This window comes from Daphnia carinata, chromosome 4 (assembly GCF_022539665.2).
Source record: "Daphnia carinata strain CSIRO-1 chromosome 4, CSIRO_AGI_Dcar_HiC_V3, whole genome shotgun sequence".
Taxonomy (NCBI): Eukaryota; Metazoa; Arthropoda; class Branchiopoda; order Diplostraca; family Daphniidae; genus Daphnia; species Daphnia carinata.
In genome coordinates, this window is record NC_081334.1 from 7,133,706 (window position 1) to 7,157,018 (window position 23,313).

The following is a 23,313-nucleotide window of genomic DNA, read 5'->3' on the forward strand; positions in this document are numbered from 1 at the left end:
ATAAAATAAGACAAAAGCCAGATTTTTTTTTTCCCGACAGTTTCCCGCAGTTTTATTGGTTGGCTTGTCTTACCCACCCTTTAGCGCTGTGCATTGGTTATTAGCATTTTTTTTTTTTTTTTTTTTAAAGACTTATTAACTCGGCTGTTTGATGTTTCGTAAATCAGTTCCGTCTAGGGCTTTTTAGTGTGTTACTTGCTCTTTTTTAATTTCCTTATCAGCTCTTTACGGTTTGTCTTACCAAACGCGGCCTAGTTAACAAGTCTTGGTAATTCGACGTACCCTGAAATTGTTCACGTAAACGTCCGAATATATATATTTTTTTTATCGACGTTGGGCAGATGCGTTAAAAGCCAAGGAAAGAAAAAAAAAAAAAAACATGCTTAATAATCTGGGCGTTCCAGTCATTTCCAAACGAAACGTATGGGCATAAGAAAACGAGGATTTTATTTTTTTGTTTTTTGTTTTTTACGGATGCAATGGCTACGACAAAGTGACTTAGACACGCAAATGCCCGAACACTGGGCAGGTTTTTTTTTTTTTTTGTTTCATTTCTCTATGGGTCACGACAGGCCAACATGTTTTTACGCTACACAACTAACGATCAGTGAGTAATCTCGTTAGACTCGCTCATCAACGGGGGGAGCGCGGTGGTTTGGAGGGGGACCAAAAGCACAGAGAGAAAATGAAAGGGAAAGACGAAGCTGTCGGGTCGTGTGAATCGGGAAAATCTCCAGTCCTCGCCCCCTTTTTTTTTTTTTTTTTTTTCCAAATAATTTGATTGCTACTTTCCGATTCTTTTTTTTTTTTTTTTTTTTTCGGCTAGTCAATTTGTCATTTGACGGTTTCCTTCTTTACTTTCTGTATGCCGTTCGTTGACGTGAAAAGAGAGTGTGAACGAGAGAAAAGAGGTTTGACTCGTCTCTTTACCTCAATCCTTTTCTCCCTCCTCCACTAATTATTTGTACTTTGATTACCCATTGAGAAATGCCCTTATACGGAGCTATGGGTGGTCTTGTAATGCGCTAGAAAACTGTCCCTCCACTTGTCGGCATCGAGTGATTTTCTTTTCTTCGCAAGGTGAAAGGCTACATTCATTTTTCTCTGTTGCAATTCTTACGTTACGTTTTCTCTTATCGCCGCCAGTATTTTCTTTTTTTTTTTTTTTTTTTTTTTTCTTTCTTTTTGAATTCCTTTTTACTGAACAATTTTAGTTATGAGATACGTAAAATGAATTTCGAATTCATAACTTATGTCATATGAATGTTATTCTTGTGGTCTGGCTACACGATGTCAAACTATGCATTATTTTTTATTATTTTTTTTTTTTTAAGTTGAATGGCTCATTCTAAATGAAAACGAGTTGTTGTTCCAGTAAGCTTTAAATGTGTCGTAGAAGTATTTGGTGCGTCGAATTTTCGTTAGATAAGATAAAAACAAATCTATCCAGAAAACTAACCGGCCATTGTCCTCGAATTTGACACCTGTCGTGCAATGTGTTTTAGGTCTATTGCGTATACCAATTGGATTTCAACACAACTACTTGATAGCTAGATGTTCATTCTTTTAACGTGCATGAATTTTTGTTTTTTTTCTTTACGAGAACCTTGAGGAATGAGGTCAACCGTGCTTAGAAGTTTTATATGACCTATCAAAAAGAATCAAGTTCTCGTCAAAGTTTAACCACATCCTCCTTTGTTATTTTTGTTCAGTTTTTTTTTTTTTACGTAGGCTCTTCATTTTGTTATAGACATTCTCTTTCATGTTGTACTGTTTTTCGGTTAACGCCGGCGGACTGCCCGAGTGTTTTTCAAGTGGCTGTTCTCCCTGCTGCCTCTATTTGATAAAACACTAACATTTCACTTTGTTTTTCAGGCCATGAATTTCCCCGTGAAGAGCCTTTCCTCCGTCCCGTCGTGCACGAAAACGGTGACCATTAGGACCGAGGGGGGTGACGTCATCAAATTGAAGCAGGATCGGGAGGTTACCGTCAATGGTGAAGAGGTCATTTTGGAACCGTCCGTCTGGATCGATGGAGTCGTCATCCGACACGCCTCGTCCACTTTTCTAGCTGGTATTTTGCCCGTATTTTGTTTTTATTTTATCAATTGTACAAACATTTTGTTTTCCTTACCTTAGTGGAACTGCCGAACGGATTGGAAATCTGGTGGGACGGTATGAGCAGGTTAGTTAAAGTGCATTTTTTTTTTTCATGAAAAGAAATTTCTTTCGACTAACTTTCCTTTTCCAATTAAAATCGAACAACAGAGTCTACATCGATGCGCCACCTACTTTCTTTGGCACAACAAAGGCAAGCTATTCTTCACCGACAAAAAATGAAACAATAAATTTCCATCTTTTTACGAGACAGGCTTGACTGATGGGCTCCTTGCTTTTTCTTCTTTAAGACCATCAAATATGCTTACGAGAGAAAATGTTTTTTTTTTTTTCATTTTTCATTTGTAATGCAGGGCTTGTGCGGCACGTTCAATGAGAATCAGCGGGACGATATGACGACGCCAGAAGGCGATGTTGAACAATCAGTGGCGGCCTTTGCCAACGGTTGGAAGACGAAAGAAGTGTGCCAAGATGCATCGGTTGAGCTGGAACCGACCCATCCGTGCGAAATCAACGGCCACGTAAAGGCACAAACAGAGCGACAATGTGCCAAAATCAAGGATGCCATTTTCGAACGTACAATACGATTCTTATTCTTATTATTATTATTATTATTATTATTATAGATATAGATTTTTTGGAGCGTGGTATATTACTCGCATTGTCTCGCATCGTTAAAAAAAAAAAAAAAAAATATTCGATTCTTTCTTTTTTTTTTTATCCAGCCTGTCACCAGGTGGTCGATCCGGAACCTTATTATCGCGATTGCTTGTACGACGTGTGTGCGTGCCAGGTGAAATTGGGAGAATGCCTCTGCCCGATGATTGCGTCTTACGCTAAAGAGTGCTCTCAGAAGGGGGTTCTCGTCGACTGGATCCCCGAAGTGCGAGAATGCGGTATGTTAATTTCCCCCCCCCCATCTGATTAGGTCATACGATAATAAAGTAATCTAATCATTATTCATCCATCATTCCGTAATAATAACGCAGACAGAAAAGAAAAGCTTTTTAATGTTTTAAAGAGGAGACATCCATTCTCGTCTGCTTGATTATCGCGATGATAACTCTTGGCGAGAAAATGGTAATTTTTTTTTTTTTCGTGTTTGCCTGTTCCGTCGTAGGCGTACATTGCAGAGGCGGGCAAACGTATCAGGTGTGCGCCAACAGTTGCGCGCGGACGTGCTACGATATCGCGGTCTATCCGAAATGCCGTCGCAAGTGCGTCGAAGGATGTAACTGCCCCGAAGGCCAAGCTCTGGACGCGTTTGGCCAATGCGTTCCCATCCACGAATGTCCGTGCATTCATAAAGGAATAGAATATCAACCTGGTCATAAAGAACTCAGACCGGGAGCTCGTTCACCAGATCTATGGTACACGTCATGATTATTATTATTATTATTATTTTTTTTTTATTCTTTACAATCTTCGTTTTTCTTTCTTTTTCATGTGTTATGCTTTTTATTTATATGTGTCCAGTACTTGCATTTCGGCCCGCTGGCACTGTCAGACCGCTACGCCGGAAGAACGGGATCTTTTAGCTAATGTAACCTTAAAGACGCAGCTGGAATGCCGAGCATCGCATAACGAGGAATACACCCCCTGTGAACCGGAACACCAACTCACGTGCAAGGTTTTTTTTTTTTTTTTTTTTATTTTACATACATAGTCGGTTTTGACTATTAACAAAAATCTTGTCCTCGAAATGTAATTGCCCCTTTCTTTTCTTTGTACTTTTCCTCTTTGTCGTACAGACTATGGACCAGCAGGTTTCAATGAAAAAGCCGGTTGAATGTCGGCCCGGCTGTCAGTGCAAAAAAGGATATGGTATGGGAGGGCTATTATAGACCTAGTGGACCATCTGCGTTTGTTTGTTGGCCATTTTCACTCAAATGCTCAATGAGAAACCTGTCGTCTTCATTTTTGATTGCGTGATTTACGTTTTTCTTTTTGTTCTCGTTCAGTGTTCGACCCGACCAGCAAAACCTGTATCAAACCTAGTGAATGTCCATGCCATCACGCCGGACGCAGCTACGGTGAAAATAACCGGATCACCCAGGATTGCAACACTTGGTTTGTCACCCATTTAAAAGTTGTTTATAGGAATAACGTGTCCCGCTAGACAGTCGAAAATCTTTTTCTTTTTCTTTTTTTGCGCTTGAAAACACTTTGAAATTCACGCTCGATGCGATTTCTATTTGCAGTACTTGTCATTCGGGCAAATGGGAATGCACCAAAAATCGATGCCCGGGGATATGCTCCAACTGGGGCGAGTCACACTACAAGACATTCGATGGTATCAAATCATTTTGGCCTACTTTTACCTTTTTATTTTATTTTTTCTATTTTTTTTTTTCGAAAATCTTGTCGCATGAAAGAAAAACGTTTGTCTCCAAAATGTGCTTATTTACTATTATTCAATGCCTAGGCAAAAACTACGATTTCCATGGCAATTGCGATTACATGATGGCCAAAGGAGCCGCAGGTGAACCTCACGAGAAATTCTACGTCACCGTTCAGGCACGTTCAAAAATAGCGGATCCCTCATCTTGCGATTTCAAGATTAACAAGTTTTTTTTTGGGCTTCAACTATTTGAAAACATCTCGCAGATTTTTTTTTTAATTTTCTCTTTTTTTTTTTTTTTTTTTTTTGTCCAGAGCGTTCCTTGCGGGAGCAGCGGAGTTGCGTGCTCAAAATCCGTGATGCTACGGCTCGGCTCACCCGGCGCAGAAGAAAGTATCACATTGACCCGCCACAAGAAAATCCCCATCGGGAAGTTTTCTGAACGGTATTTTATTTGTTTTTTACTTTTTTTTTTTTTTTTTTTTTTATATCAAAACGGCCTTCCCGTTTTTTTTTTTTTCCCCGCTTTATTCATTGTCTATTGCGTTCTAATCCGAAAATCTTTTCATTTTTTCGAGAGATCATTGGAGCGGGACCCTGTCGTGATGATTTCTCTCGTTTCATTTTTCCGTGTTAATTGCGTTTTGGTTATTAAAACAAAAACTTGTTTTATTTATTCTTTTTTTTTTTTTTTTTTTTTTTTTTTTAGAATACTCGTTCGAGAAGCTGGGCTTTTTATTTTCATAGAGGTAGCTGATCTGGGTCTCGTCCTTCAATGGGATCACGGCACTCGGATCTATTTGCGGTTGGACCCCAAGTGGAAAGGTCGAGTGAGTGAAATTGTTTTCTTTTTTAACGGTCGTTTGTTGTAAGATTCTTTTTTGTTTCGCCCTTATTTTATTTTATTTTATTTTTTTTGTTTAATGCCTTTCTTTTTTTTTTTTTTTTTTTTTTTTTTACCTGGCCCGTTTGGGTCGACCAATTACGGACTTTCATCGGCTCTGTTAAAAAAATAAAAAAAAGGTTCGCGGCTTGTGCGGTAATTTCAACGACAATGCGCTAGATGATTTCCAGCCACCTTCTGGCGGCATCACGGAAGTCGACGCTAAAGTTTTCGGCGACTCTTGGCGTCTGCAGAAATACTGCCCAGAAAGCAGTGATTACATTGTAAGAAAAAAAAAAAGAAAAAAAAAAAAAAAAAACGAGAAAATGGATAATTATTTAGCTAATAATTTATGATTTCGAAAATGTTTCTACTTGAAGGATACCTGCACTCTCCATCCACATCGCAAAGTCTGGGCCGTGATGAAATGCAGTTTGTTAAAGTCAGCCATCTTTGAAAAGTGTCACGCCGAGGTGCCTGTTGAATACTATGTCGAAAAGTAAATGACTAACTTTCACGTCCTTTGCCTACCATTTTTAGTCTAGTACGACACGAAATATAAAATCGGTTTCTAAGAGGGGGATTTCCCATATAATTGAAAACGAAATTTTTGTTTGAAGAAAAAAAAAAAAAGCCTGATTTGTGACTATTTTTTGTTGCGTTTTTAGGTGCGTATTAGATTCGTGCGGGTGCGATATGGGTGGCGATTGCGAGTGCTTGTGCACGTCTTTCGCCGCGTACGCACACGAGTGTAACGCGCATGGCATCGCCGTTAAATGGCGATCGCAAGAGCTTTGTCGTAAGATCATTTGAAAACATTAATTCATTTGCTACAGGGCTTTTAATTGATAATAAAATTTTTTTTTTTTATTGGAAATCTTAGCTCTTCAGTGCAATGAGGAATGCGCATCTTACACCCCTTGCATGAGTACATGCCCCGTAGTCACTTGCGATAACCCACTTGGCTCATCTTCCCTTTGTGCGGCCGATTCCTGTGTCGAAGGTAGTCAACTATTATTTACAAATTTAAATCCCATTTACATATTTTTCTTTTTTTTTTTTTTTGTTGCGATTATTAAATATTAGGATGTCAGCCAAGAGATTGCCCTAAAGGGCAAATTCACCGATCGGCCAATGAGCTATCTTGCATGCCGATATCAGATTGCGCTTCGGCCCTTTGTATGGTGATCGACGGTGTAATGTACGCCGAGGGCGACGTAATTGAACGAGACGCTTGCCACGCCTGGTAAGTGCAGAGAGATCACGTTTAAACAATTTCATAAATTGTTTTTCTTTTTTTTTTTTTTTTTTTATTTTTACTTGCGCTATTTTCTGCACATAGTTATTGTTCCAAGGGGAAACGCGTTTGTCAAGGCCAACCCTGTTATGTCCCAACGACAGTAGCTCCAGCCGTGACCCGAACTCCTGTTCCAGTATCTAACACGACGGTGCCTGAAATGGGCATTTCTGCTTGCCGGACGGGTTGGAGTGAATGGATCAACACACACCAGCCCAAAGATGGTGGAAATAGAAACGACATTGAACCTATTCCAGACAGACTCAATCCGGTACGTGACTTGACGAGTTCCCAACAAACCCAAATTGCACTAATTAAATTTTCGTGTGGGTAATTTAAAAAAAAAAAAAAAAAAAGGGTTTAGCCAATGCGCCCGTTTGCCATGCTGACCAAATGGTTGATATCGAATGTCGAGCTGTTCAATCCAAAATCTCTCACAAAAAAACGGGTGATAATGTCGATTGCAACCTCAAATTCGGACTGGAATGCACACCGGGCGGAATCAAAGGCCGCAGTCTTTGCCACGATTACGAGATCCGTATCCTTTGCGATTGCAGTAAGCCAATTCTTAGAATGATTCATTGAACTATATGCAACTATTTTCAATAATTTTAAGGTGAAATGGAAACGCGAAAACCAGTTTACGTTGAACCCACTACGGTCAAACCAACTCCAACCAAGCCATTCTCTACTACTCGAAAATCAGCAACTACCCCGGTTTCTACAAAGAAACCCATAACTCCTGTCGATCCCATTCCAGATCGATGCGATCCAGCTCGACCCAATAGCCCACATCCTACCAGTTGTCACTTGTTTTATCAATGCGTAGACAGACTGGGCGGTGTGGAACAGGTTGAGAAAACATGCCAACCTCCTACGATGTACAATCCAGATACAATGGTATGCGACTGGCCCGAAACTGTGATGCGCATCCGTCCCGAATGTGGATTCACTGCTACTACAACAACCAAGAAACCTGATACGACTGGACCTTGCGTCGATGGCTGGACTGATTGGTTCAGCGTCTCATCACCTGCCGAAGGCACTGGAGATTTCGAAGTGTACGAGAGGATCGTTCTCCAACATCCCATCTGCCCGAAGTCGCACATTCGAGACATCGAGTGCAAGTACATGGCCAGAGAAGCTGGATCGAAGAAGAAGTCTGGCCAGGCCAGGAGTTTGGCTGACTATCGAACGTCGCCCGACAGGAGTGTCCAGTGTACCGTTGCGGACGGACTCATTTGCTACAATAGCGATCAAGAGTCAGGACTCTGTCAGGATTACAAGGTCCGTTTCTTGTGTCACTGCGAAGAAGAAAACGTTCACGTTATCACGACACCTGATACCCCGACTACTGTTGAAGACACTGTTGTCACGATCACCGAACAGCCAACTACCGAATACTATCACGAATGTCCAGAAGGTTACTCCTGGAATGACTGTGCTTATTCCTGCAATCAGGTGATTATCTTCTTTCATTAAAAAAACATGTTCGAGTTTTATTTCATTTTTTTTTTTTTTTTTTTTCAATTACTTGGCTATTTAGCTTTGCTTAGCTTACGGTTCTGAGCTGAGAAAACGTGGCTACTGCTTAACATCAGAGGGTTGCGCTCCAGGTTGCTTAGAAGACGACGAAGATGTCCAGCAAACGTCTCGCAGTCGTGGTTGTTCCCGTGGCAACATGTGGCGTGACGCTCGTACTTGCGTACCAGCTCGTGATTGCACGTGTCGCACACCGTTCGGCAAAATCATTCCGCCCGGAGGAGTTGAGGAATCGGAAGGCGCTTGCGAAGTGTGTCAATGCCTGGACAATGAATACATCTGCGATAACTCGCGATGCAATTACGCCTGGTCGACGCCTGCTGTTGATACCAGCAAGAATCTGACGGTCGTGACGACGCCAAAACCACGACCTCCTGGACCGACAAAGACACCTACATCTTGCTCGGCCTGGTCCGACTGGATCAACGAGTATCAGAAACCCGCCTGGGGAGACTACGAATCAAAGACTCCGGAACAACTGAAACAAATGGGGTTCTGTCTACACGGCAAAATTTCAGACATTGAATGTCGTGACGTCAAGAATAACGAACTGTGGACGGAAAGTCGGGACAAAGATTTGGTCTGTTCGCTGGCCAAAGGCTTTTCTTGCATGCCAGCCCGTCAGGGCAAAGGCAAACGTTGTCAGGATTACAAGATTCGCTATTTTTGCGAATGTTCTGGCGGCGATCAGGAAAAGGACATTACAACTACACCTACACCGACTACTAGCATCATGATCTGGACCACTGCCAGGATTCGTCCACGAACGGACTTTTGTCTTGATGAAGACTTGATGCCTATGCTTGCCGATCAGCCGGCTGTACCTGACTCAGCTTTTATTGCTACAACCTCAAAGAGTGGTGCACTTGGCCCGTCCAGTGCTCGATTCCAAGTTCCAGCTAAATCGAAAAAGCTTCCTAATGATGACAAGAAAGGTGTCAGTTGGGTAGCAGGTAAACGCGACATGTTCCAGCATATCCAAGTTGACCTCGGTGCTCCCAGTTGGATCTATGGATTCGAAGTTAGTGGTAGCCCGTCTGTCAATGAATACGTCACTAGTCTCTACGTTCTCTACAGCGAAGACAATCAACGTTTCAGCTACGTCCCCAACAAGAAAGGTAAAACTCATTTTTGCTTCGTGTTTTATTACATCTCCTGAAATCCAGTTCTTTAAACAGGAAGACCCAAGTTATTCCGAGGACCACTGGAACATGACGGCCGTAAAAGGAATCTATTCGACGGACCCATTGAAGCTCGTTACATCCGTCTCGAGCCGCAAACGTGGAAGCATGCCATCGCTTTGCGATTCGAAGTCTTTGGATGCAACACTACCAGCGATTACGTTCACCTGGCTACGACACCTATGCCTTTGGAAGACGTGTGCAACGACCAGATGGGCTTCGAGAATGGCGTGATTGATGATCAGCAAATCACGTTGTCGTCAGTAAACGGCTCGTTTAATCATCCTCGCTTAGGTAGCGAATCTGCCTGGATGCCAGCCATCAATTCTCGTAAAGAGCATATCACAATTGACTTCCTGGAACCTCGTAACCTCTCTGGCATAGTAACGCAAGGTCATGCTGATGGTCACGCATGGGTCGAATCATACGCCGGTATTTGTTAATCCTTTCCATATTTAAAAAAAAAAAAAAAAATTCAATCTTGGATTGTGTTTAATGACGTCCTTATTTCTTTTCCATTTCAAGTTCGTTATTCCAGTGATGGGGAGACCTGGTTCACTGTCCTCAATGACGACAGCACTCAGCGTGTGTTCCATGCCAACGTGGACGGCAACACACCTACGACAAACACGTTTGAACGTCTCATTCACGCGCGATTCTTGAAAATTGTCCCGTGGTCGTGGCACGAGAGTATCGCTCTCCGCATGGATATCTTGGGCTGTTATCATCCCGTCACGGTGACCATTCCACCTACAGTTCCCCCCACGACGACGACGACGACTCCATTGCCGAAATTCTGTCATCCTTGTCCCAATATCCCGGAGGAACATTTGAACGTTGAGCATTGCGCCTGTCCGCTTTCACAAAGCTGGAACGGAACCGGTTGTGTTCACCCGTCGCAGTGTCCGTGTTTCGACGGCCATACCAAGTATTCCGTGGGCTCTATCTTCCAAGCTCACAGCAGCTGTTCGCAGTGCGTCTGCCGATTGGGCGGAGTCAGCGATTGCCGAAAGCCAACCTGTCCACCATGCGAATCTGGACTGTTGAGCTACCTTTCCGAGCACCCCAAGTGCCAGTGCTCGTGCAAGCCTTGTGATGCTGGAACTCGTTTATGCCAATCGAGCAATGTTTGCTTGACCGAATCACTCTGGTGCAACGGTATTTTATTATGATTAATTTTTTTATATATTTCTGATTGACGTCAATGAACTGAATAACATTCCGTTGTCATCATTACCTTTTTTTTTTTATGATACTGACAGGTGTGGAAGACTGCCCGGATGATGAACGGCACTGTGTCACGACGAGTAAGATATATTTGTCGGTTTTTTTGTGTGTTAATCATTAATGGGAATTTCATTGCTATTATTTTTTGATTAATAGCTCCAGGACCGGTCGAGTGTGTGTTAGCGTTTTGTGCCGAAGGTTACATAGAAAAGGAGACCGGATTGTTCTCGAACGACGGATGCCCAATCTATAATTGTGCACCACCTCCTTCCAGACCCACTGGAACTCCGTGCCCAGAACCTTCTTGTCCGGCTGGTTTTATTCTCGAGTTGCAGACTGAAGATTACGACTTGCAGCAATTAGGTCAGTCTCATCAAGATTATGATCATCTATCTCAAAATGGACAGCAACATATGGATTACGACCAACTTTCACAACAATCAAACGTTGATCATTTGGGACAACTCAGCCAATCGACTGACGATCAGCAGTCTCAAAACCAGCAGGTAAATGTATTTAAAAATAAATTTCACGTTAGCGAAATGTTTATTGCAATCGTTGCTGAAACAGAGCTGCCCGCCATATAAATGCGTACCTGAACCTACAAAAGTACCGCCTGTGCCTGTAACGCTTCCACCTTACATCGAAAGGGATGACCGTTGCTCCATGACTGGCAGGATGTTCAAAACCTTTGATGGAACAGAATATTCTTACGATATTTGCCACCACGTATTGATGCGCGACATGGTCAATGATCTGTGGTCTGTCTCAAGTAAGTTGTTGATCTCGTTGTAAGAGTATATCGTTTTAATTATTATTTCTTGTCTTTGCAGTTCACGAACATTGTCCGGCAAATAAAGACGGATGCTCTCGTTCGCTACGCATTGATCACAACAATGACATCATCGAACTTCTGTCCGGTCTACGTGTAGGATACAAAGGTTTCGAGTACTCCATTCTCCAGGTCAGATACAATTAACACCGCAGTTATTGATGGTGTTTTAACCATGACGTTTTTAAAAAATAAAAGGCGGAACAAATTGCATCCCTGTCGCCTGATTTCAGCATTCATCGAGTTGGAGATTCGATCTTATTCCGTTCGGAAGTTTATAATTTCTGGATCGTTTGGGACGTCCATTCCAATTTCAAGGCTGGGGTAATTCCATAGATCACGCAATTAACCGAGCTAATATATAATATCTTTGTTTGCTAATCGCCAGGTGACATCCAAGTTGCTGAACCAAATTGACGGCCTCTGTGGCTATTACAATCTTAAGCCGTACGATGACCAACAAACTCCGGAAGGTAAACTAGCCAAATCTACCACGGAATTTGGTGACTCGTGGTCGATTGAAGATGGTAAATGCGCTCCTACTAAATGCTCTGTTACTGCCCAAACTGCCGCCTGGGACAAATGTGCCTTCTTGAGGTTTGAATTGCCATTGATACTTCTCTTTTCTTTCCCTATTAATTTCCATCTCGTTTTTACTGTAGGCAAGAACCTTTCACCCAATGCCACGGGGCCGACGAAGCAGCCTTGGATAAGGCCATTTTCCGTTGTGTGGACATTATGTGCGATTGTATGGGCGCCATCAAGGACTCGTCTTTATCCGCGACCGAAGCAGCTGATCGTTGCGCCTGTCAAGCAATGAGTGTCATGGCCGTTGAGTGCCACGATGCTAATTCAGCAGTCGATTTGAGTGGCTGGCGCTCTAAATATGACTGCTCGGTCGATTGCGGCACAGACGGATCTGTCTACAAAGAGTGCAACAAGAAAACTTGCGAGCGCAGCTGTCAAAACAACAAGAACCCCCATCCTTGCCCGCCTATGCCCGACTTGTGCTACCCGGGCTGCGTCTGCCCAGACGGCCTTGTCCGTCATAGCGATGGCAAGTGCGTCAAACCCAGCGAATGCCGCGATTGTGTCTGCGACGGATTCGGTGACCCACATTACATCACTTTCGATCGTAAGAATGTCACCTTCGGAGGCAACTGCACCTACGTAGCTGCACGGGATAAACTTTCCCAATTGGAAGCCAAAATCGATCACGATTTCCAGGTTAGATATTTAGTTTGGTAGTCAAACTTAACCAAAACTGACGAGATGAGTTTTCCCAATTTAGGTTTTGGTAACAAATACGGAATGTAATGAAGATGGAAAGACATCGTGTACAGAGGCAGTGACAGTCCTGTACCAAGATCATGGTAACATTTTGTTGAAATTGCACTTTTAATTCGTTTAAAATGGTTAACAATGACATTCTTGTTCACAGTCATTAACGTTCGTAATTCTGAGGTGGCACAGTCAGTTATGGCTACTATGGATGGTGTTCCAATTGAGACATTCCCTGTCCATTTGCCGTGGGTTAGAATTGAAAAATTGCCGGGAGAGCAAGTCTCTGTCTTGCTAATGGCCATTCAGGTGAAAACCGTGCTCATGATTTTCAATTGACTGTCACCCACAATTCATTTTTGCTCTGTATAGGTTGAAGTATCTTACTACATGTACAGTAAAGGCTTCAAAGTTCGACTTCCATCCCAGCTCTATCTGAATAAAACTGAAGGTCTTTGTGGCAACTGTAATTCGGAGCTTGACGATGACACGATGAACAATCAGGCCGGTCTAGGTTGGCTTGTAAAGAAACTCCTTAGAGAACCTCCAACCGGTGAGGAGGATCTCTGTCAAATTGCTCCGCAGCCGGAATGCACTCCACTCAGTCCAGAGAATGATCCTTGTCTCAAACTGCTGGACAGTGATCTTTTCAAAGTATAGCTATTTCTATTCTAATTCCATGAATGTTGTCATTGTTTTTCGCTCATATTCTAGATGTGCAATGCCGTAGTTGACCCATTGCCCTACATTGCTGCTTGCCAATACGATACGTGCAAGAGCAGCGATCCACTAGCGGCAGCCTGTCCTTCATTTGAGTCCTACGCTCGTGAATGCTCTCGTTACCAAGTGTGTTTGTCTTGGCGCTCGCCTCAACTCTGCCCGATCGAATGCCCGTCTGGCATGGAGTATCAACAATGCGGTTCAGGCTGCCAATCCATTTGCGAAGAGGACCAGCAATCTTCGACGTGCCCCATGAGCGTTAATGATGGCTGCTACTGTCCAGAGGGCCGGGCTTTCAATCACGATCTTGGACGTTGTGTTCCTCAAGATCATTGCAAACCTTGTGACAACGAAGGCCATTACAAAGGTTCAATTTAATCAAAAATGCATTACAAATTTGAAATTTCAGTTTAACATTTTCTTTGTTTTAAAAGGTGATCATTGGAAACCGGATGCCTGTACGACTTGCTCTTGCGATGCGGACGGACATGTTCAATGCGTCAAGAGAAGTTGCGCCTTGGAAGATTGTCCACCTAACCATCAACGAACGATAGTCCAGCCAGCGGAGAACGAATGTTGCCCAACTGTAAAATGCATCCAGGAAGAAAACTTAGTTACCAAAAAACCGTGTCCGGAAGTTCCAGTACCGCGGTGTGGACCGAATCAAGTTCTACGCTTCCGGGATGTTGATGGCTGTCCACGTCAGGTGTGTGAGTGCATTCCATTCGACGAATGTCCTCCTGTAGATAAACCTGCGGCCAATCCTTTGGTTGGAGTCAGTTACGTACTTAATACTACGGGCTGCTGCCATCATCTGGATCGAATCTGCTCACTGGATGAATGTCCACCGAAACCTGATTGCCCGACTTTCTATGAAGTTGAAGTCAAGCCCAACTGGGAAGAGCTTTGCTGTCCGGAATACAACTGTGTGCCACCAAAAGATTTCTGCATTTACGAGCATACCTACGAGCAACAGAACGTCGAACTACTCACTTCAACAACAACGACGACAACAACAACAACAACGACAACAACAACACCTGCACCTAAAGGAAAACCGAGATTGCGAGAAAAAGGCGGAGTCAAAGGCAAAAAGCGTAGCGTACAATTCACGGTGGGCTCTATCATCGAGCGGTACGCCGTCAATGCTACTTGGAGAGACGGACCATGTCTCGAATGTACGTCTATTTACTAAATTTCATTGTTGAATATTCAATTCATTTGGTTTTTTATTCGGGTCATAGGTATCTGCGTTGCCGAGCCAAACAGCCCGATTGCACGCACTAGTTGCACAGTGACCACTTGTACCGAACCTGTCGATGAGGATTACGCCATCAAAACGGAAGCAGTGCCAGATAGCTGTTGCCCGCGTGCCATCCGCACTGCTTGCCGGCAAGGATCCGATATCTACAAGGTAATTAATGTGTTAATCGTGACTTGGTTATGGTAGAACCCTCCAATTGCGACAAATTATGGAGAAAATAGTCGTAAATGAACTTGAAATTCTTAGGTTGGAGAGACGTGGCCATCACCAAATGGAGATCCATGTCAAACGTACATCTGTTTAGAAATGTCGGACGGAACGATCGTGAAGCAACTCCAAATTGAATCATGCCCCAGCTGCCCTGCTGTAAGCTTAATTACCGGTTCACTCATTTGCTATCGATAATATTTTTTTTTTTTTACCTTTGCATTTTTAATGAAGGGATGGGAGTACCAGGTATCGAATTCGTCTGTTTGCTGTGGAACTTGTCAGCAAGTCGCTTGCGTCGCTTCAGATGGTGTTCAACACCCGATTGGATCAACGTGGAAGTCGGATTTGTGCACCCGCATCACCTGTGTATCAAGGGATAATGGGGTAATTTATTGTAATAAAAATTCAATTAAAAAGAAACAATTGCAAACGTTATTTCTAGTTGCAAATGGAAAGCTTGCGAGAAAACTGCGATAAACCCACGGACGATGATAGACTATTGTACAAGTATGAGACCGTTCAACCATCGGATCAGTGCTGTCCCATACATCGCAGAGTATCTTGCTTGCACGATGGCAAAGAATACCAGGTGGGTACGTTACATTGCGTTACCATCACCTCATCTAAATTTGCCTTCCATATTTCCGAAATAGGTTAACGAAACGTGGGCAACGAACGATCAGTGCGTGACTATAATTTGCGCCCAACAAGCTGACGGCCAAGTTGCTCTTCAAGAAGTTATACTGTCGTGTCCTCCGCCATCAGATTGCCTCGAGGTAGTATCGGATGATAAATTTGATTTTCAAAAATGAATCTAATAAATTAAACTGTTTCGTGAATTAAGGGTTACGAGCATGAACTTCCAGGCCCATTGGAATGCTGCGGTAAATGTGTGCAAGTCGCGTGCGTGTTGAACGGAACTCTGCATCCGATTGGATCAACTTGGAATCCGGATCCTTGCACGTTCTACTCGTGCGTCGGTAGCAGAGGTCACGTAAGTCACAAACTCATGTCCCCTATTTAAAACTTCACCTCGTCATAGTCAAATTAGTTTGCTAACGCTGGTTCGTAACCAATTAAAAGGGTCACGTGACTGAGGCGCAAGTGATGTGCGCCCCACTTGGCGATTGTCCCGAGAAAAATCGTGTCAAAAAACCGGACGAATGTTGTGCTACTTGCAACGCCACCGAATCCCAAAGTACGTTAGACGAAATCCAGTACCATTTTTTTCCCCTTTAATTTAACGTTCATCACGCTTCTTGTGAAAAACAAAACGCAGAGAATTGCATGCCGGAAGAAGTACCACTTGAGAAAACGGTTGGTTACATCATCCATGATTCCGTGATGCACGGCAAGTGTGTTAACGCTGAACCTGTTCAAGGTCTAACCGAATGCGTAGGTCACTGCCAATCTAAAACGATTCACGAGCCCAGTAAGGAAAACTTTATCTAGTCCTTTTCACATAGAGCAAACCAGTTTATTTGATTTGGTCTACCGTGGTATAGATTCAATCGATCCAATCAGCAAATGTGAATGTTGTCAGCCTGAAGAAACTAAAGAGTTGAAAACTACATTAACCTGCGCCGACGGCAAGACTTGGGTTCAAGTTGTTCGTGTGCCGACCTCGTGTACTTGTAACCCAGCTTGCACAGGATTGCTGCCCGATGATCAACAGCAAGCAACGGACAATCGGCCCGTCATTCAAGCCGAAAACTTGATGCTTGTCGATCAGCAAACGCAGAACGAAGACGAACAGCAAAATTTGCAATCGCTCACTCAACTAGTACAGAACCAACTGCGTGAAACAGATGAGGATGATTTGCAAATTTTGCAACAACAACGTCAAGGACGTGGTGACGCAATTGCACGGAGCGCTGGTGGTGGCCAAAAATGAGGCGTAATCAGTGCTAACAAACGGACGAAGTTGTAAAATGTCTCCGTCTTTTTATTTTTTTCTCTTTTCGCTTTATGGCCTAATGTGATGCATAGCATATACGTACGGAATGTCGAAGTATTACTTCGTCCACTTTTGCTTTCTCTACCACGTTAGCAGTCGTTCCGTAATCTTATGAAACGGAACAACAGCGACAAGGATCGCATTAATTCAATTGACATGTCCACATTATGTTTGACATCACTGCTATTATAACATTTGAATAAATCAAGACTTGTGATTTTATTCAGTGGCAATTTCAGACTTTAGGCAATGGCCGCCATTAATTAATTGTTATCAGCACGATAACATATTTTTATCCAATGCAGGTTTATTGAGTGCATTAAGATACATATTGCACTTCATGATTAAAAAATCTAAAAGAAAAGCGATGGCGACACTCGGTGGATTATTACAAAGCCCAGACTCTGACGTAGTCGACTTGGATGGCGGCATCTTCTCCGGCAGCTTGCCATGTTGGATACCAACCGTCACGTCCATTCCAGAAATCACGGAGGGCCTTGTTTTAATTTTAAAATTTTGGTTAGGTAACAACCAATTTTTATTTGAAATAATTTTTGAAAGGAGGCTGTGTGCAAAATGTTTTGACAACTTACGTCGGGCGAGGTATTAGACCACGGCTTAGGAGCACTTTGTTCATTGACAGCGTCATCCGGGAAGAAACCATTGGTACCACCAACAGCCAAGTTGATAATCAAGTAAAACTATAATCGTATGAAACGCAAAAACGGTAAAGTTTTTGAATGTGAAACGCTGTTTTATCGGAATTATGAATGAGTAACCTCTTCATCGAAAGGAGCCATTTTGGAAGCGAATCGCCATGGGTTCTCAATAGTAGTTGGGAAAGCCCCGGTGGACGTACCGAGTTCCCAGAAGCCACCAGCACCAGGAGTGACACGTCCAGTTTCAACATCATCGATGCTAAACTTCAAATAATCTAAAAGAAATGTAATATTAGTCCCTTTGTTATAGGACGTCCAAGTTACAAGACGTTACCTGGTGTCCATTCCAGTTGGTAACGATGGAAATTGGTATTGTAGCCTGGAGCGGTATTCTTAGTCCAGGCAGTGTTACTATACCCGTTGTAAGGCCAATAGGGACCCCTATTTATAGTTTTCGAATTATCATCAAATTGATCTAAGAGTCACAGTTATCCTAGTCTACCAATGAAGTGTTTGACCGGCTTGCTCTGTGCCGATGTTGACACCATTTTGCGTTAAACGAACGTTGCCTCTTGATTCGACCAAATCGATTTCTCCTGAAGCTGGCCATGTTCCATAGGCATTGTATCTAGGCAAAAGCCAGATGGCTGCAATGTGAAGGAAAGTGAGTTATAAAAATGATCTTAAAGATTTGATGTTTAATAATAAGATATTATTCTAGAACTTCAAAGGCAGCGCGTACCAGGCCACAGCCAATCTCCAGTCGGCATCTTCGCACGTACTTCGACGCGGCCATACTTGAAAGAGAAAGAGTTAACTGTACGAATTCGTGCGGCCATGGCGGGATTGATAACATTGCCTCCGCCTCGTTGGCAACCATAGTATGATGGATTGGTGCACCTTGAGTTTCATAATGACAAGTTTGATAACCAACGATTTACAAAAAGAACTTAAAGTGAGTCTTACTCATCAGCAGGAGAACCGCCATTCAAATCAAGCGTACCGGTGGTTACGAAACCTGCTCCGTAACGATCTTCGGTCAAGGTGGGTTTGATGTGGAGGATACTATCCTTGGTGAAGCTGTTGGTACGCGAGTTGTCGTAAACTTGAAATTCCCAATTCTGATAATAATAAAATTTATTTTAATTTTAAAAATTTATATTAGAAGAAATAATTTTGATTTACCCCGCCACCAGACATAGTTTTCTCATGTTGCCAGACAGAAAAGTCCAACTTGTCAAAATTATCTTCGAAAACTAAAGAACCAGGTGCTGCTGGAACACCGTTGACAGTAGTCTGGCCTGAGAAAAAACGGGCAAAACGGTTACTATGGGGAAATTTTGAACAACAACAAAGTAAACATTATATAAGGCACTACAGTTATATACACCTACCGTAAGCTGACCCGATAAGGGCCCATGCGACCAGGACGACAGCAAGCAACTTCATGGTGGCGTGAAGAATTCTGAATGCACAATTACACAATTTCGTCAGGCATTATATAGTAATGCTGCAGCAATACACATGCTTGTATAATTGTCGTATCTCAAAAAACCCAAAAAACGTCTTTGACAGCGAGATAAATTATGGTTCGTAATCTGGTAACAGAGTGCAACTTTCACATCTTTCTTTGACCGCCAAATGTGGTTCCAAAATGATAACGCAAAATGTTGAAGCTTTTTACAAGGCTAATTTCGTTGTTGGTGCGAACTGAAATCCACAGTTCAACATCTTTATTGCCAAGTGATTGTAAATAGGGTAAGGCAATACGATAAAACAATATTAGATGTTAAGGCCGGCCGTTTTATTTCCAATAGTTGATTTTCTTGTTCGAAAAGGGGAGCAACGAGCTTTTCTGATTACTGTCATAATAGCTCATTCATAGCGGAACACCCATCCATACGTTACATAGCAGTCAATCAATGTTTTCACATTTGTCCTCAAACAAATCAAGGCGCCATCTTATATTCTAATCGAAGTTGGACATGTGTACTGCAAGCTGGCAGTACGCAGGAGGTTGGAATACAAATATTTCGGGCACAGTTTGTATGGCTGATAAGATAATGGATAATGTGACCCTTAACGTTATGCGCAGTTGTTGTTCTGGGAGACTTATGACAAGTGATGATGGCAATATGGTGACTACGAACTATACACATCCTAGACTAGAGAGCACACGCGAGCGTTCAGGGGTTTTCTTCGAATGGAATGATGGACTACAGAGACCTGGTCCCTATGCGTCCCAATTTTGCACAGGTGACAGAAGTGTAAAATACTTAAAAACTTTCTCGTTAAATTTCGATAAACTAACATTTATTCTACATGGATTTCTAAATCATTCACCATTTTTTTTTGTGTTATCTTTTCCTGTACAATCCGGCCTTTTCGAAGGAACAAGTCTTATGATTTACGGTGTATGGGTGGAAACTAGAAAGTGGAAATGGAAACATTGCGAAAGCGAAACAAACAATGATGCAAACGATCCATGGCCGGTGCTAGAACAACCTCATAAATCTAGTCACTATGATAATACCGACCCAGTAGGGCAGCAGGTCAGCGGAGGGAACTGATGCATTTTGGTTTCTAGCTTAGACGGTCTTGTGGAATCTGAATTTCTTTATCAAGGCTTTGGCTCAAGGTCAGAAGAGTTCACCATTTGTTATTTAGCCTTGAAACATCTTCTATGCATCAATTGTCAATGTCTTCAATCTAACTAGTGGTTCAAGAAAGACAGTAGCTCTGTTGCTGGTGCTCTTTAATTTTTATTTCACGCGTTGTCTTTGCAAAACAAAAAGACGACGTGCAATGGAAGCAGCGGACGAAAATTTCAACGCCTCCTCACAAGAATGCCTGAGATTGAGAAAACCCACCACAATTCCTAGCAGGGAGCAGATAGAAACTATTGAGAAGAGAAAAAGGATGGATTCCCCAGACATAACTACACAAGAGGATGATGATAACAGTCTGGAAAATGCAGCTGTTATCCAACAGATTGCTTTAACAAGAGTTAAGCACCATGCTGAGGTAGACTTGTGTTTTTTTTTAATGTTACCATACAGTGTTTTTGTCATGTGATGGCAATTCTGTCTTTTAATTGTAATTTGATCAGGTACTCAAGAAAGAGCTGATTGAACAAATGGATATTCAACTCTCGTCAATCATGGAAGAATATGTAGCTGGTATTGAATCTGTGAGAGTACCACAGAAGTACCGGTCTTTTCTTGGTGATGACCAGTCAAGAGAAGAAAGAAAAAAAAGGAAACTACCATGTGGATCCCTTCCTGAGAAAGAATTCATAGCAAGACATTCTTTGCTTACCGATCTATTTGAGATCAATCACATCCAAACTATATACCACATTTTCATAGCTATTCTCATACTCCTTTTTATGAACACTGTGGTTGAAGATATTTTTGACAAAGGCCGCATTGATTTAGAGTTTGCACTCATCCTATGGGCTTTTGGGGACTTCCAAACTGTTCTCGTAACTTGGGTAAGCAGGATTAAGCTAACAGATTTTTGTTTTTATTGAATTGAATTTTTATTTAAATTGAATTAACTAATACGTTGTTTCAAATTCAGGTTGGAATGATGTTCTTTAGCTTAATAGTTGTCTACCCAGCTTTCCACTATTGGTCACATAAACGTTTGACTATCGTTGACAAATCTAAACGATTGGCGTGGGATTACTTCTGGTTTGCCTGTTATATTGCCTATATGGGTATGTTTCGAAACCTCTGTATCATGCGGTCGTTTTATCGTTTTCAACATGCATCCGCTCTAGTTTCTAAATATTCCATTTCAAAATTTACCGCGGTTTTCTTTACAGGTGCTGCTATCTGGGTCCCGCTCACGGAAATACTAGCTCATAAGCTTCCCCCCGCATCGGCTACTACGCTCTTGATGGAACAAGTCCGCTTGCTAATGAAGACGCATGCCTTCGTCCGTTCAAATATGGCGATAGCGCTTGCTTACGACAACCAACAGTACAGTAAACCCCAGGGGTCGGTTGACATTAAAGAGGATAGCAATCAGGCCCCTTGTCCAGATTTTTCCAAATATCTTTACTTCATGTTTGCGCCAACGCTCGTTTATCGAAACCGCTATCCTAGGTAAGCTAATATTTAAAAAATCAGTAAGGGTAATACGTTAACGTCACAGTTCTATAGAACACGTTCAATTCGTTGGAAATGGGTTTTCTTCAATTTTCTGCAAGTAGTCGGTGTTTTATTCTACCTTTATTTCATCTTCGTCCGATTCTGCGTTCCGGTATGAAACGGTGGTTTAACTGATACCAGTATTATAGTTTTCTTTTCAAAACATTTGTCATATTATTTTATTTTGCTTTTTAAAAATTGATCTTTAGGTTTTCCGTCAAATAGGACATGAACCAATGTCGGGGAAAGCCCTGGTATTGGCCGTTTTTGGGTGCATGTTACCCGGAACACTGGTCTTGCTCTGCGGATTTTTTTGTTTGCTTCATGCGTGGCTCAACGCGTTTGCCGAAATGCTTCGTTTCGCCGATCGCATGTTTTATCAAGTAAGTCCTACGCTGGCCCCTCGCCAAATAAATCTTTGATCTATGGTCATTTGCTCTATAGGATTGGTGGAATTCTTCTTCTTATGCCACATACTACCGTACCTGGAACGTCGTTGTCCATGATTGGCTCTATACGTACGTCTATAAGGACCTTTACGAGGTTTTAGGACGACGTAATCGAGTTATTCCCACATTGGTCGTTTTTCTCATTTCGTCCATCGTCCACGAGTACATCATCACTTTTACTTTCCACTGTTTTTATCCGGTTTTACTCCTGATGTTTGGCGGCTTTGGCAGTAAGTATTCTATTACAGAGAGATTTTTTGTTGTTTTGTTTTAATATACTATTTTTCACTTTGTCTAGTGCTCTTTTCTTTCGTTACTAACGTTGATCGGCGCCTGGGTAATATATTCATGTGGCTTACACTGTTCATAGGAACTGGCTTGTGTATGTCACTTTACAGGTACGATCAAGTTTTGACTTAGCTCATATGATGAGATGATCTATCATATTACTTGAATTTTCAGTATGGAGTGGTATGCGCGAATTAACTGTCCGCCGTCTTTCGTAAGTACAGTCAAACCTTTTCAAGTCATGAGTTTCGATGTTAAATTCATTTTTACCTTGACATTAGGAGGGATTTATGGAAATTCTAATTCCACGGTCATGGACATGTCTGGCGAATGGGAACATCTAAAGTGTATCGATTTTCCGGTTTTATCGTTGCATTGGTTGTCTTTCTGTGCTCGGGTATTTTATATCAAGATTACGCCGCCGAAAGTTCCATTTGCCAAAACTTTCGTCGTTAAACCCTCCGTTTGGAAATTAGGTTATTAATGGCTAGATTATTGCGTAAAGTTCTTAGCTTCCACGCATTTGATCACAAAACTAAGGTTAGCCTATTTTTATGGTTTTCAATATCCGTGTTTATCGTCTGTGTCCACGGCGACTATTCCTCTCCAAAATGTCTTGATCGCCCCATGGCCAGAAATTTGAATGTGCCAAGTGATCTGTCGTAAACGTATTTGTTGTCTTCCAGTTTATCACACTTCTGATCTTCATGAAAACATACTTTGCACTCATTGTCTTATCGATTTTGGCTGATGGATGACGGAAATTTGATACAAAGCATTGTTGAAATAAACTGTGATTTAGACTCCTTGTTAAGCTTGAAAATTCGCATAGGAACGGCTGAATGTTAAAAAACATCCGGAAACAGATGGTTGACGAAGAAAGTGCGGGAAAAACGTATCGGTATAA

General features: G+C 42.2%; 3 protein-coding genes across 3 annotated transcripts in view; 2 read left to right on the forward strand and 1 right to left on the reverse strand.

Moving 5' to 3' along the window:
- Positions 1-17,075, forward strand: part of LOC130687667 (hemocytin-like) — a 29,548-nt gene extending 12,473 nt beyond the window's left edge. The window contains exons 16-60 of the mRNA XM_057510846.2: positions 1,876-2,074; positions 2,140-2,185; positions 2,269-2,311; positions 2,472-2,694; positions 2,844-3,014; positions 3,239-3,488; positions 3,595-3,748; positions 3,870-3,942; positions 4,080-4,188; positions 4,320-4,411; positions 4,544-4,635; positions 4,774-4,904; positions 5,169-5,289; positions 5,483-5,626; positions 5,723-5,841; positions 6,011-6,141; positions 6,226-6,345; positions 6,429-6,588; positions 6,685-6,910; positions 6,997-7,195; positions 7,256-8,100; positions 8,186-9,299; positions 9,360-9,794; positions 9,888-10,520; positions 10,625-10,669; positions 10,746-11,095; positions 11,160-11,361; positions 11,423-11,553; positions 11,620-11,745; positions 11,810-12,018; positions 12,084-12,648; positions 12,713-12,794; positions 12,863-13,011; positions 13,075-13,356; positions 13,417-13,789; positions 13,857-14,600; positions 14,667-14,836; positions 14,933-15,052; positions 15,128-15,280; positions 15,339-15,485; positions 15,550-15,672; positions 15,741-15,890; positions 15,980-16,094; positions 16,176-16,328; positions 16,402-17,075. Coding sequence (XP_057366829.1) covers positions 1,876-2,074; positions 2,140-2,185; positions 2,269-2,311; positions 2,472-2,694; positions 2,844-3,014; positions 3,239-3,488; positions 3,595-3,748; positions 3,870-3,942; positions 4,080-4,188; positions 4,320-4,411; positions 4,544-4,635; positions 4,774-4,904; positions 5,169-5,289; positions 5,483-5,626; positions 5,723-5,841; positions 6,011-6,141; positions 6,226-6,345; positions 6,429-6,588; positions 6,685-6,910; positions 6,997-7,195; positions 7,256-8,100; positions 8,186-9,299; positions 9,360-9,794; positions 9,888-10,520; positions 10,625-10,669; positions 10,746-11,095; positions 11,160-11,361; positions 11,423-11,553; positions 11,620-11,745; positions 11,810-12,018; positions 12,084-12,648; positions 12,713-12,794; positions 12,863-13,011; positions 13,075-13,356; positions 13,417-13,789; positions 13,857-14,600; positions 14,667-14,836; positions 14,933-15,052; positions 15,128-15,280; positions 15,339-15,485; positions 15,550-15,672; positions 15,741-15,890; positions 15,980-16,094; positions 16,176-16,328; positions 16,402-16,790 — 10,608 coding nt within the window. The 3' untranslated portion in view covers positions 16,791-17,075. The remainder of the gene's footprint in view (positions 1-1,875; positions 2,075-2,139; positions 2,186-2,268; positions 2,312-2,471; positions 2,695-2,843; positions 3,015-3,238; positions 3,489-3,594; positions 3,749-3,869; positions 3,943-4,079; positions 4,189-4,319; positions 4,412-4,543; positions 4,636-4,773; positions 4,905-5,168; positions 5,290-5,482; positions 5,627-5,722; positions 5,842-6,010; positions 6,142-6,225; positions 6,346-6,428; positions 6,589-6,684; positions 6,911-6,996; positions 7,196-7,255; positions 8,101-8,185; positions 9,300-9,359; positions 9,795-9,887; positions 10,521-10,624; positions 10,670-10,745; positions 11,096-11,159; positions 11,362-11,422; positions 11,554-11,619; positions 11,746-11,809; positions 12,019-12,083; positions 12,649-12,712; positions 12,795-12,862; positions 13,012-13,074; positions 13,357-13,416; positions 13,790-13,856; positions 14,601-14,666; positions 14,837-14,932; positions 15,053-15,127; positions 15,281-15,338; positions 15,486-15,549; positions 15,673-15,740; positions 15,891-15,979; positions 16,095-16,175; positions 16,329-16,401) is intronic.
- A 65-nt stretch (positions 17,076-17,140) lies between these two features.
- LOC130687650 (beta-1,3-glucan-binding protein-like) lies at positions 17,141-19,043 on the reverse strand. The gene is made up of 9 exons (XM_057510824.2): positions 18,907-19,043; positions 18,698-18,813; positions 18,479-18,633; positions 18,255-18,412; positions 18,015-18,159; positions 17,847-17,953; positions 17,633-17,787; positions 17,447-17,554; positions 17,141-17,349 (listed from the first exon to the last, which is right to left on the reverse strand). The coding sequence occupies exons 1-9, from the start codon at positions 18,959-18,961 to the stop codon at positions 17,242-17,244; spliced, it is 1,107 nt and encodes a 368-aa protein (XP_057366807.1). The 5' UTR covers positions 18,962-19,043; the 3' UTR covers positions 17,141-17,241.
- Positions 19,044-20,087: 1,044 nt separating this feature from the next.
- On the forward strand, positions 20,088-23,115 carry LOC130687637 (sterol O-acyltransferase 1-like). Its single transcript, XM_057510810.2, has 10 exons — positions 20,088-20,536; positions 20,622-21,005; positions 21,095-21,233; positions 21,342-21,624; positions 21,682-21,781; positions 21,879-22,052; positions 22,114-22,348; positions 22,417-22,516; positions 22,581-22,620; positions 22,688-23,115. The coding sequence occupies exons 1-10, from the start codon at positions 20,318-20,320 to the stop codon at positions 22,748-22,750; spliced, it is 1,737 nt and encodes a 578-aa protein (XP_057366793.1). The 5' UTR covers positions 20,088-20,317; the 3' UTR covers positions 22,751-23,115.
- The last annotated feature ends 198 nt before the right edge of the window (positions 23,116-23,313 follow it).